Source organism: Capsicum annuum, chromosome 5 (genome assembly GCF_002878395.1).
Source record: "Capsicum annuum cultivar UCD-10X-F1 chromosome 5, UCD10Xv1.1, whole genome shotgun sequence".
NCBI lineage: Eukaryota > Viridiplantae > Streptophyta > Magnoliopsida > Solanales > Solanaceae > Capsicum > Capsicum annuum.
In genome coordinates this window covers 13,552,727-13,565,692 of record NC_061115.1, presented here as the reverse complement: position 1 = coordinate 13,565,692, position 12,966 = coordinate 13,552,727, and the positions used below count along the sequence as shown (strand labels likewise).

Here is a 12,966-nt window from a genome sequence, read left to right as displayed (position 1 = left end):
GTCAGGGTTAGTGTAGATAGCAAAGAAGAACAAAGGTTTAGTGTCAAAAACTAACCTTTACAATGGTGTGGATACCTTGAGGTGAAATGGAGAAGTTTTGGAGATTGAGCAGATCCTTTTTCCACATGATAACAATACCCCTTTTTTGTCCAGTAGAACTTGATTCCAAGTAGGAACCAAAGTGGAGCATCTCAGCTAAGATTTTGTGGTCTACCATCTTAGTTTCAAAAAGGACAACCATTGTTGGGTTATGGTATTTCACTAAAGCTTCACATTGGCGTCTAAAGCTGGTGTTATTGTCCCCTCGAGTGTTCCAAATGATGAATTTCATGGATTCAGAGGGGTTAGGGGTAGACTTAACAATGGCCTCTTCCCTTTATCCTTCGAGGGTAGCTTTCCTTGACTTACATATAGGCTTAAGGCTACAGCAGTGTTGGTTTGCTCTATCATATTCATCAGAGTCAGATTGATGGTTTTCATTTTCTTTGGGCAGATCACAATAGTAGCCGTGTTATATGGCTCGTTGAACTTTTTCTAAAGTAGCTTTCCTAGGATGTAGAATTCTGTGTTTGGATCTCCAAAAGTGGTCAGAAACTGTTCCATCTCTTCGTTGGTCTTTTGAAGTTTCTCCAGCACAGTGGTATTTATTTTTTCTTGGTCTTCGTCCCTTCCTAGTGTCTCCCATGGATACATATGGGGGTTGTTTCTAGTGGTGTCCAATGTATGAAGCTTAGGGTTTCCATTTTTGACAAGTACGACGAGGCGGGGTAAAAGGGAAGACTCTTTAACATGTGACTCATGAGCGAGTTGAGTTCGTTCGAGTTCATCATGTTTAAAGTTCCCATCATCTGGGCTTGGATAATTGTTTGTGCGCAGAGTTGATAGCCCAGCCCCTCCGCTATTTGGTCCACTCCTTCCTTCATGATCTGAGCCATCTAAGTTGGGTCCTAGATTATCAGAACAATGGGTAGGTCTTCTATTATCACGTAGTGAGAGATGAATTTCCCTCTCAAGACTAGCTCCATCCAAGATGTTGGAGTTCGATTTGGAGGGTGAGGAGCTGTGGTAAAGATCAGTAGTTTTTTTAGTGGTTTTGGTTGTTAAAGAAGAGGGGAGGGATTTTCCATTACTAGTGGAGATGGTAGAGAAAGGAGACTGGTGTGGTGGTTTATTAGGGTTCGGCGAATTAGTGTTAGTAAATAGCGAAGTGGAGTTAATTGACATGACTGATTTGGTCATGTCAATCGACTTAGGGTGATGATTATCCCTAGTGAATGGAGTTTCTCTTACCAGAATACGGAGAGACAGAGGTTTCCATGGGAGCATCCCAGAGGGGGTGAGGAATCGGTCCCTGTTGGGCCCTTCAACATTAAATAAAAGGGTGGGATATAAATGAAAGGGATGGAAGGTAGTTGTTATTAGATCCTTTGTCCGGGGTTGGGCCAGGATTAACTTCCTTTATTGGTAAAGGAATTTAAATCCATGAACTTACCGGATGTAGCATCATAAGATTGTACCTAGGTTTGTTCCTCTCTTCTTATGTCTTTACCTTCTTTTGCCCCTCGAGTTCTAGAGTTTGCTTTCCTTTTTGGGAAGGAAACCACTTGCCATTCTTCCAGTGGTTTTTGTATGTTGCTGATGGTGGAGGACATTGGATCTATATTTGTAATGGGTGTGGTGGGTGTTTGATTGCAACTCCTTAGGATATGCCCAAGCCTTTCGCATCCAGTACACAAAACCCCCTCCCCTTCATATATTACCCTTTGCTTATGGTGCCTAATGGTAACTTATGTTTTAACTGGTACTTCGAAAGGCACTTGTATACAAATTCGAGCATAACGTCCTCTTAGGTTAGCGAAAGTGCAGGTGTCGATTTTCAAACATGTTCCCAACTTATTGCCAATTCGTTCTAATATTTCCTTTGTAGAATTCGATTGGGAGTTGTGGTAGCCTATTCCAAATGGTCATTTGCATTTGTTTGATCTCTTTTGGGACAAAACTTGGCTCCCATGCTTTCACTGTTAGAAAGCTCCCAGTGACAAACCATGGACCCTATGTAGGGCTTTCAACATGTTTTCTGGCTTGCTGAATCTGGCGATGTGGAAATAGCACCCCAGGTCGATCAGCGTGAGTGGTTCTGTAGACTTACATATTTCTACCAAATTACTCTTCAAGTAATTGTGTGCTATGTTTTGTTGAATAGCTTGACAATTACAAAGTATTTCTAGGGATAGTAAATTTTTTCCTTATCTTCTGCACTGAGTTGGATGGCTTCACTACTGTTCTCCAGTAACATTGTGGTCTTTCCATTATATTGGATGTGGCTCTCATTTAGGGAGGTTTCTTTGTTTAGTAGCTTCGCCTTTCAGTTGTCCTTTTTAGGCACAGGGGTGGTTTTTCGCTCTGATATGATCATTAGGTCTGGTGGCTCCGCTGGAGTTGGGGATAAGGGGGAAGGTGGGTCGGAGGTCTGGGGTTCAGGCATGGACGCATCTAGTCCGTACATTGTATGTAACTATTTATATATGTATAAACATACAAGTATATTGTATATTAGCATTCATAAAATTTATATGAATATAAGCATATATTTCAGTAACCAACGACTAACCTACAGAATGGAAAGAAACACCCAAAATCAGTGGAGACAGGCCTTAAGAGCATGATGAGAAAAAAAAAAAAACTACCTAATGGAGATAGTAAAAGTATGAAATAGAGAAATGTATCATCTGTCCTCTCTTAGATCTATGGCATAAAGAAGTACTATGCAGACTAACGGACCAAAGCAATTCAATATCTTTTTGCTTTTGGTTTTTGAGGAGAGCTTAGTGATGATTTTTTTGAGGATAAAGAGGAAAGAAGATTGTGACAGGAAGGATGTGATGGGAGGGACTATAGGAACTACATAAAGAAATGTCCGAATAGTCATTTTAGACATTTAAGAGTTTCTTCTGCTTATGCATTTGACACATACACATGCATGCATGCATGCAGTGTGTTCCATTTAACACAAGCTGTGAACTGACATTATATACCTTCCACAAAACAAGCTATTGGGGTGTAATAATAGAGGGTCAAAGATGTTATAAACATGAATATAGAGTTAATGGTGGAGAGTAAATTCAGAAAAATTTTGAGTTTTTAATTTCTCATGAATGGTCTTTCATTTATTCTCATTAACAATTACAAAATTAACTTCTGATGAACTTTTTTTCCCTTTTCTTCCTTTCTTTTGCCCCTCTCTCTCCTTCAACTTCCACATTTACAATTCTCATAAATTAATCATATACAGTAATTATGCAAAATGGAAATTTTCAGTAATTATGTAAAATGTCAGAATTTTCTATTAACTCCAAACTGCCGGAATTTATGTTGTTTGTCAAATATTTTTTGATGATCTAGTTTATAAAAGGATTATTCGCTAGAATATCTGGTGTTACACAAGTTAAGAGATTATATTGATACAATTATATTTATGTGTTATAATACAACACAAATTATGTCTAATAAGCAAAATAGGTTATGCGTCTTAATTCCTATAAAATTTATACAGACATAAAATGTGTTCATAACTCACAAATTATGTTTTGTAACTCACAAGGCATAACTTAGTTCAAACATTCGCCCCATGGGGTCTGGACTTGACAAGGGTGGGTGCCAGTCGCGACGAATAAGTTTGTTGGTACTCAATCCAAGTAAGAGCTTTTGGTAGAAACATTTTGATTGTTAGATTTCGAGTAATGCATCTAGTACCCTTGAACTATGATCAAATTTATTACGACACGCTTCAACTTTACGGAGGTCCTATTACCCTCGGAACCAAATTTTAACGTATTTTTATCATTCTTTTTAGTTGACGTCGTACCTTTTGTTCATCTTTTAGCTGACATGTCACCTTTGATGTGGGTCCTATTTTATGTAATAAAGGTGTCACGTCTGCGCAAAAGGGTGACAAAAATATGCTAAAATTGTGTTTAGGGTAATAGGACTCCCGTGAAGTTGGAGTGTATCGTGGCAACTTTCGCCATAGTTCAGGGGTACTGGATGCTTACTCCCGAATTATGGCCAGAGTTGCTACGACACACTCCAACTTCACGGAAATCCTATTACCACTTAAGTCAATTTTAGCATATTTTGTCAACCTTTTATGCTGACGTGACACCTTTATTACATAAAAATGGGATTCACGTCAAAGGTGTCACCTCAGCTAAAAAGGTTGATAAAAATACGTTAAAATTGAATTCAAGGGTAATAGGATCCTTGTAAAATTAGAGTGTGTCGTAATAACTTAGGTCATAGAAGGAATACTGGATGCGTATCTCTTAAATTTAACTAATATCAGCTAGTGTTCTATTATGCATGAATATCCAATATTAGTTAACATGCTTATTAGCTTCTTCTGCCTATGCATCTTAGACACACATGCATGCATGTAGTAGCGGCCGGGAGCCACCTTTGGACAAGGGGTTTGGATGAACCCTTAGACGGAAAATTATACTATTTATGTAAGGTTAAAATTATTTTTTATGTATCTTTAGGAGATGTTGAACCCCTTCGGCTAGTTCGTATGTTCACTTCTGAACCCTCTTAGTGAAAATCTTGACTACACCACTGCATGCATGCAATGTGTTCCATTTAACACAAGCCGTGAACTGACATTACCTTCCAGAAAACAAGCTGTTGGGGTATAGTAATAAAGGGTCAAAGATGTTATAGACATGAATATATAGTTAATGGTGGAGAGTAAATTCAGAAAAAATTGAGTTTTTCTCATGAATGGTCTTCCTTTATTCTCATTAACAATTGCAAAATTAACTGCTAATGAACTTTTTTTTCCCCTTTCTTCCTTTCTTTTGCCCCTCTCTCTCCTTCAAACTTCCACACTTCTCAATTCTCATAAATTAATCATATACACAAAATTTTACAAAGGAGGAGGGAGTCCTTATAATAACCTATAACAAAGTCTCAATTTACATATCTAATTAATAATTTATTTACATAAAGTTTGCTTTTCTTTCTTTTTTTTTTTTTTGTTCATTTTGGTGTCTCTATAATTTGATCCACTTTTCCTTGCATTGTAAAGTTGTTGCAAATTTGTGTTTATTTGTCAAAATTCTTGATTTGGGTGTTCAGTTTGGGTTAAGTTTTTGTCATATTGATCACAAAAAGAGCATTTTATTTGTCTCTAGTTATCCAAGTTGGACATATTTTGGTTTGGTTTGTTTCATATTTACATATTTGTGCATTGTGAAATTGTTGGAACTTATGTTTATTTGCCAAGATTCTTGATTTTTTGGGTGTAAGTTTTGTTCTATTAATCACAAAAAAGAGCATTTTACAAGAAGATAAAGGTTTTGGTGGTGTCTCTAAGTTTCCAAATTGGGCATTCTTGGTTTGTTATGTTTGTAAATTGTGTTTATTTCATGAAAATCTTGATTTAGGTGTTGTAAATATTTTGTCTTATCAATCACGAAAAGGATTTTTTGTCGATTTTATGTGTGGTATGGCAAGATTGTTGATTGAGGCTGAAGCTTCAATCTTTATACAAATTGGATAAAGACAGATGCTTGAATTTGTAAGTGATTGGAGATCCGCGAGATCTCCTTTAACTTACCAAGGAAAATGTATTCGCCTCAATGGTTATCCCCTGGCAACCGATGCAATTCCAAAGAGAGAATCAACAATACTAATGGTTCACAATTGCAACTTTATCAAACGTGGAAAGGAAGAAATGTAATGCTGATCTTTTTCTTTGTGTTTCTCCTGAATTTTACAAACGTTTTAGTTTGTAAGCGTTCAATACATAAGTAGTGGTTTAGAGTTATCTAGTAATTGTGTTGGTGAGAGGTAGCAGGTAACATGTTAGAATAGTCAAGTGTATGTAAGCTGGCCCCAACATCACCGGTGCACTAAAGCTCCCGCTCTATGCAGAGTCCGGAGAAGGGTCCCCATCACAAGGGTGTATTAAACGCAGCCTTACCTTGCATTTCTGCTAGAGGCTGTTTTCTAGGCTTGATGACCTCCTGCCTCTTGTTCACATGACAGCAACTTTACCCGTTACTCCAAGGCTCCCCTTCTTTAACTGCCTAAGTCACTAAGAAAAATATCAATCAATCAACTACCCCTTAATCCCAAATTTGTTCGAGTCAGGTGTACATCATGGTTCGACTATTTTTACATATTTGTTGACCTATTCTATCCTTTAACCGGAGTTAGCTAGCTATGCATAGGCGATGAATCATGACGGTAAAGGCTTCATATAGCCTATCATTTATGATAAGTCTCTACTGTCTCATTACAGCCTTTTATATCATTGCAGAGATTCTTCCTTGGAGGCAGACTTGTATTTGGTCCAGATATTAGAGCACTGTTTCTTACGTTGTTCTTAATCCTAGTTCCAGTAGCATTATTTTGTGCTTTCGTCTCAAGAGGCCTCGTCGATGCATTTCCCCACCGATTAGGCTATCTTATTGTGGCCATATCTCTTATCTTCTCAGCCCTTGTGAGTTTTCTTCTTCTTTTACTTCACTTGACTATTACTGATTTCCATGTTTTCAATCCATCTTTATATGCTGTTACTTTTTGAGTTTAAGTTTGGTGCACTGTCAGTGTAGTTTTTTTTTACTCCATCAGGTGACTTTTACCTGTTGTAGCAGCTCATCCATTTTTATATTTTTACCTGAGAAGTGGATGACCTACTACAGCAGGTAAAAGTCACCTGATGGTGTAAAAAAAAAAAACTACACCGACGGTGCACCAAACTTAAATTCTTACTTTTATTCCCATCAACGTTAGGATGCAAGCCACTTCCCGATTCTTTGTTCTGTCTTTATCGGTCAAAAAATCAGATATAGTCCATGCAAGCCAAATCAATAATCAGCATTGTTAGTATGTGCCTTGCTTGTCCATTTAGATGTAGTATCAAAGTGGAAATGTTTAGTGGAAGGCATTTTCTTCTACTCATGCATTTTGTTTTTCCGGTGTATATTGCTCTAAGTATTACTGCTTATCTTATTTAGCAGTTACCATGTTCCTTGTTAATTGTTATGAATACTAGTTATAAGTATGCGAAGATGACACATGGTTCGATGCACTAGCATGCACTAAGAGGAGGCGATCGTTGTATATTTCTTCTATCCCCTCTCACTCTTTCTCTGTACATGGTTGGTGTGTGGTTAGAGTTGGTTCATGGTGGATGGAGGATCTTAATAGGTAATGTCTAATGTATTGATATGTAAATTTTTGCAGATTGTAATTCTTCTCTTGCTAACTTCTGCGACAGATCCTGGAATAGTTCCACGAAATGCCCATCCTCCAGATGCTGACGATGAATGTGAAACCTCTAGCATCTCAACGAGTTGTTTAGGGAGTCAGACTGGTCCTGTCAGTTTACCGCCTATGAAAAATGTTACTGTTAATGGAATAGTTGTCAAAGTAAAATACTGCAAAACATGTATGTTATATCGGCCACCACGCTGTTCTCATTGCTCCATATGCGACAATTGCATTGAGCGCTTCGACCATCATTGCCCGTGGGTGGGACAGTGTATTGGGAAGGTATGTTTGATCCATGCTTGCATTTCAAAAGGTTTTGTCATTTGGATCTATTGTCCTTAAGCTTCTGGTTAGTATTGTCCTGTCTACAAAACATTCTTCTCATCTGTGATGTATTCGCGTTATTTCTTGCAGAGGAACTATCGTTACTTTTTCATGTTTGTTTCCACTACAAACCTCCTGAGCCTCTATGTCTTCGTGTTCTGCTGGGTAAATATAAAGAAGATTATGGAAGCACACCACTGTAACATTTGGCGCGCGCTTGTCAAATCACCTGCTTCAGGCATCCTTATAATGTATACGTTCGTAGTTTCTTGGTTTCTGGGAGGTCTCACGGCATTTCACTTGTACTTGATAATCACGAACCAGGTCCATTTACCCCGTCCTTTCTTGATTTTAGTTAATATTACTCGTTCTGATAGAACTGAGGTTCAGCGGAAACAGCCTCTTTACCTCACTTTGTGGGACTACACCGGGTATGTTTTTGTTGTCTTGCTCGTTCCACTTCTCACCCTTAAGAATGTTGTGTTTCATGCAGACCACATATGAAAATTACCGGTATAGGTATGAGAGGAAGATGAATCCTTTTAATCTCGGATGTGCTAGAAATTTTAAGGACATCTTTTGCACTGGCATGGCAAGTTCCAGGATCAATTTTCGTGCAAAGGTGAACGCTGATCGCTCATCAAGCTTCAACGCTTCATCTTATTTGGGTGGCGGAACTACTACGAATTCATCAGATATGCACAAAATGAAGAACTTTGACATAGGAGTTGGCAGAAGACAGGCTGTTGATATCGATGAGTGTAAAGAAACAGACAGCCAGACAAGAAGCAGCGTAGGTGGTGTGGGGGCAGACCGATGTGAGGGATGAAAGACAAGACCATAAAGACCACCGGGCAACATCAGATCATCGGGCGTACAGACTACAGATATTGGCTGAACGAGTTTAGAGCAGAACACGAAATGCAGGACAGGGAGAAGTACTGGTCTAATTCGTTGAGATTGTTCGTTGAAGTTCTCATTCTTCCTGCATTCGTGACATGGCTATTGCCACAACATTCGCGGCCGGAGGCCCGGAGGGGTTGGTGCTCAATATTTTCTTTTTTCTTGTGAATTTTCAGCAGCTCATAGTTCTTTGATGATATAACCATTCAATGAATGATTTTCTGGCGAAGTTGTAAGATATTGCTGCTTGTCTATATTTCTAAAAACTGAAGTTTATGGCTATGAGATTGAAAATAACTTGCATAACTAGGACATGTTTAAGCTTCAAGCAGAGTCGCAGCTAGAATTTTAAGTTTTTGGGTTCCGGATTCTTGAAAACACATTTTATTAGGTTTTGAATAACATATTCGTAGATATTAAGAGGGTATTTTTTAAACACAAATACTGGTCAAGCTATTGGGTTCTGTCGAACTCGTAAGCAGAATTGTAGCTCCGCCCCGACTTGTCTACTTTGAATGGCCCCTAATATAACCCAAAGACAAAAGAAACAAATGTTGAAAGGAAAAACATTGAATATAATAATGATGCTATATTGAATACTGGATAAATTATTGGAAAAAGGATTAAATTTACCCTCTATTTTGAAAAATTGGCGAAATATACCCCTCGTCATATTTTGAGGCCAAATTCACCTTTCTGCTTTGAAAAATTGGCTAAATATACCATTCGTCGTACTTTGGGACTAAATTTATCCTTATCATACTTTGGGGCCTTATTTATCCTCATTGTTAAGAAGTTTAATCTCATTAAAAAAATTTGACCAACAGAACTGAAGGAAGGTATATTTGTTTGTGTCTTTTTTGTGACTCGAGTCCGATTAGACGAGTTAGATTAAAATGTGTTTTATTTTTAAAAAATTGGGCATTTAACATGAGCTTTTCTATTAAAGTAAGGGTACATATGAAAAAATTTCTTAACAACGAGAATAAATTTCATCCTAAAATATAACAACGGGGGTAAATTCGGTCTCAAAGTATGACGAATGGTATATTTAGCCAATTTTTCAAAGTAGAGGGAATAAATTTGACCCCGATATATTTAGCCAATTTTTCGAAAGTAGTAAATAAATTTGACCCTTTTCACTAAATTATTTGCAATAATTTATAGGAAGCAAAAGAAAAAAACATGTGACAAATCAACAACCAGAATTATCAAGAAAAGATAGTGAGATTAAAATAATTAAACATAAATGATGAACTTGTTACACATTCATTCATTCAGCACAAAGTATGTATATTGTATAAGGATGATGAAATTACAGCATTAATTAATAAAACCAAATAATAACAAGCACAAGGAGAAATTAACATGAGTTTTTATGAGATGGATTCAATTTTTTTGAACCATCTGGTATTCCATAAGTCGCTGATTCGACTAATCTAAATACATGTTGCATGGTTGAATCTCAGTGAACCGTGGCAGCAAGGTCACTCTGCCACTTACAATACTACCCTTTCGTGTTTAAGCCATCTGCGAAGGATAATGTTCGAATTTATGAGAACCAATAACCCAAACTTTTATTGTTGGGTTCATCTTTCAGTGGCTGTAAACAGTCATCAAAACCAAAATAGTTAAAACTCCCAGCTGTTGTTGTTGTACTGCTTGTTGTAGTAATTGTACTTCCTCCATAGTGATACTCATTGTTTGTACCAATTATCATTTCATTCAAAAGGCCATTGTTGCTGCTGCTGCTGCTACAACCCATTTCTGAAATTGTTGTTGTTGGAAATTGTGTACTTTGATCATTCAAGTAGTAGTAGTTGCTGCTGCTTATTATATCTTCTGGCAATGGTGGCAATTCTGTTGACGTTGCATTATTAATATCGTACCTGTTGTTAAAAGACGTCAGTTGAATACCCTTTATCATATGCATATACATCGAATATTACTTTTATTACATATATGTATTGAACCTCAAACATCCTTAGCGATCATCTTGATTTAGACTCCGGAGATGGTCATAATACCAAAGAAAAATGTTTCTATATGCTTGGATCAACAAAAAGAGATGAAATTATCATGCTTCAATACCTGTAATTGTCTTCCATATGCATACTGTAGTTGGGGTTATAGTACTGTTGTAACACAAACTCTCCACCACCACCAACATTATTCATGTTGCTGGCGGAAAAGTGACTGAAGTGGGCCCCACAATCGACCGTGGGAGCAGGAGCACTCTCGGCCTGACCAAAGACCAATATCTGTTGTTGGTGGTGTTGATGTTCCTCGTCCGGGGAGACTATACAAGTGACAGAATAGCCATGTGGCATGTCTGAGTAGACAAAGTTAGTCCGAGTTGGTTTGTTAGATTTGTTGTTAACGCGCATGGAGCGTGCAGCTCTGTCATAGGCCAACGCGGCTTCTTCAGCAGTGTCAAATGTCCCGAGCCAATGCCTTTCTTTCGTGGTGGGATCTCTTATCTCTGCAGCATATCGACCCCATGGCCTTCGCCTCACGCCCAGATATCGAATACTGCTCTGTTGTTCCTCTGCCTTTTGCTTGACACTTTGAGTAGTAGCACCAATGTTCTTTCTTGGTTTTGTGCTCTTACTAGTTGATGAAGAACTAGATGAGTTGATGAAATCCATTTTGGAATTTTCCGTACGAACGTTTAAATTCTGAATTCGCTTCTGTCCGCTGACCACAAATTCAAATTTTCTCTTTATTTAGTTTACTGAGTATTGATGATTGAGATGTTTTTTTCTTTGACTAAATAGTGGTTGTTGCATACGGATATATATATAGATGTGACAAAGTGATAAAATGATGCTCATTATTTTAAACTATATCTAAGTGTAAAATATATAGTAGTAGAAAATTTTTCAATCATGAATCATGATTACTTCAAGTGATGTTACAAGTCTTAGGACTATCTGATGCTAATCATGTTGTGGGCTCAAATCTAGTTCTTTTATGTTTTAATCTAAGCTTCTCTTTAATATTCATTAGAGGAGGTGCCAGCTGAGAGGTTCAATATTGAAAGAAAAATTACTCAAATGGATTCAATACCTAATATATATATATATATATATATATATATATATAATCATGTACAAATAGTAAAATTTTTCCATTGAAAAAAGTTCGGATGAATCTCCTAGCCAAACGCTGGCTCCACCCCTGATAATTCATTAAAGATGGCTCATGTTGATAATGGTGGACGTTAACGATAGTTCATAGCAATGACTGTTCGAAATTAGTGATATATCTATTCAGATTTATTAAGTGATTGTGACACAAAAGAAATAAATACGCTAAACAGTTAAGACTTAGATAACTCATCTCAAAAATAAATGGATTTAATGATTGAGATGTGAATAATTAAGATCAAGATTTTCATCAACTGCAAGCAAATGAGGCCGAATACTCTTTTATGAATTTTTAACCATACGAATCTTAATTGATTAAATCAACTTCAAATAAACGAATACAACAATAACTACCTTCAGTCCCAATAATAGAACCTATTCTTATAACTAGTAGATGTCATTAGGGTGGAGCTGGCATACAATGAGGGGTTCATCCGAATATCCTTCGGCGAAAAACACATTATTTATATTTGGTTAAAATTATTTTTTATGTATATATAGTAGATGTTGAACCCCCTTAGGCTAGTTCGTGTATGCATTTCTGAACACTCTAAATGAAAATTCTGACTCCACCATTGGATATCACATGTGTGAATTTTTTTTTTTCATTCTCATGTCATATTTTTAGCTAAATTTATATTGATACCGATGACTAATTTGTAGATTTTATATGAGAAAACTTCTTGCATGTAATTCTAGGTCTACCTACGTACCTCTGAACCGGTATATTTGTATATTCACACAAGACATATTCAAATTATCTCAAGTGACCTTCTCACATTTTATTCTCGATGTGTGCTCCTTGTAGCTTCTGATGAATCATTTTTGGGGTCTAGAGAGTAATATAATAACTACGTATAACAATCTTTCTAGCCAAATTAAGTACAATTATATTCATCTACCCATAAATTAGGTTGGGTCCTCCAAATATTGCTTCCAAAATCCAAATGGGTTCCACAAACATTGCCTTAAGTACTAATTTGATCATCATGCTAATTATGATTATATACCACCTTCACATCATTAGTATCATGTGCATTAATGCATGCCATGCCAACAAATAATTGCCCATGCACCTAGCACCGTCCCTCCAAGAAAATATATTAACAATTAATTATTTAAAACATATTAGGTATTATTAGTGTTATGCTTGCAGTTCCTTGAGCTTCGATTTCAGCTTTCACCGATATTTTATGTATTGATTATTGTATTATTTTATTTTCGTTATTGTTCTTTCTATAGTTTGTTGTGTAGCGATTTCCATTTCGATTAGTTTGTAATTGTATTGTGATTGTATATGGATCTCTTTTTCAAA

At 36.8% G+C, this 12,966-nt stretch overlaps 2 protein-coding genes across 2 annotated transcripts; one reads left to right on the top strand and one right to left on the bottom strand.

Moving 5' to 3' along the window:
- The first annotated feature begins 4,795 nt into the window (after positions 1 to 4,795).
- Positions 4,796 to 8,784, top strand: LOC107853866 (probable protein S-acyltransferase 7). Its single transcript, XM_016698854.2, has 5 exons — positions 4,796 to 5,733; positions 6,320 to 6,502; positions 7,249 to 7,557; positions 7,690 to 7,923; positions 8,093 to 8,784. Exons 1-5 carry the CDS (start codon positions 5,623 to 5,625, stop codon positions 8,426 to 8,428), a joined length of 1,173 nt encoding a protein of 390 aa, XP_016554340.2. The 5' UTR covers positions 4,796 to 5,622; the 3' UTR covers positions 8,429 to 8,784.
- A 1,270-nt stretch (positions 8,785 to 10,054) lies between these two features.
- LOC107853872 (ethylene-responsive transcription factor LEP-like) lies at positions 10,055 to 11,233 on the bottom strand. The gene is made up of 2 exons (XM_016698857.2): positions 10,594 to 11,233; positions 10,055 to 10,391 (listed from the first exon to the last, which is right to left on the bottom strand). Exons 1-2 carry the CDS (start codon positions 11,148 to 11,150, stop codon positions 10,055 to 10,057), a joined length of 894 nt encoding a protein of 297 aa, XP_016554343.1. The 5' UTR covers positions 11,151 to 11,233.
- Positions 11,234 to 12,966: the final 1,733 nt, after the last annotated feature.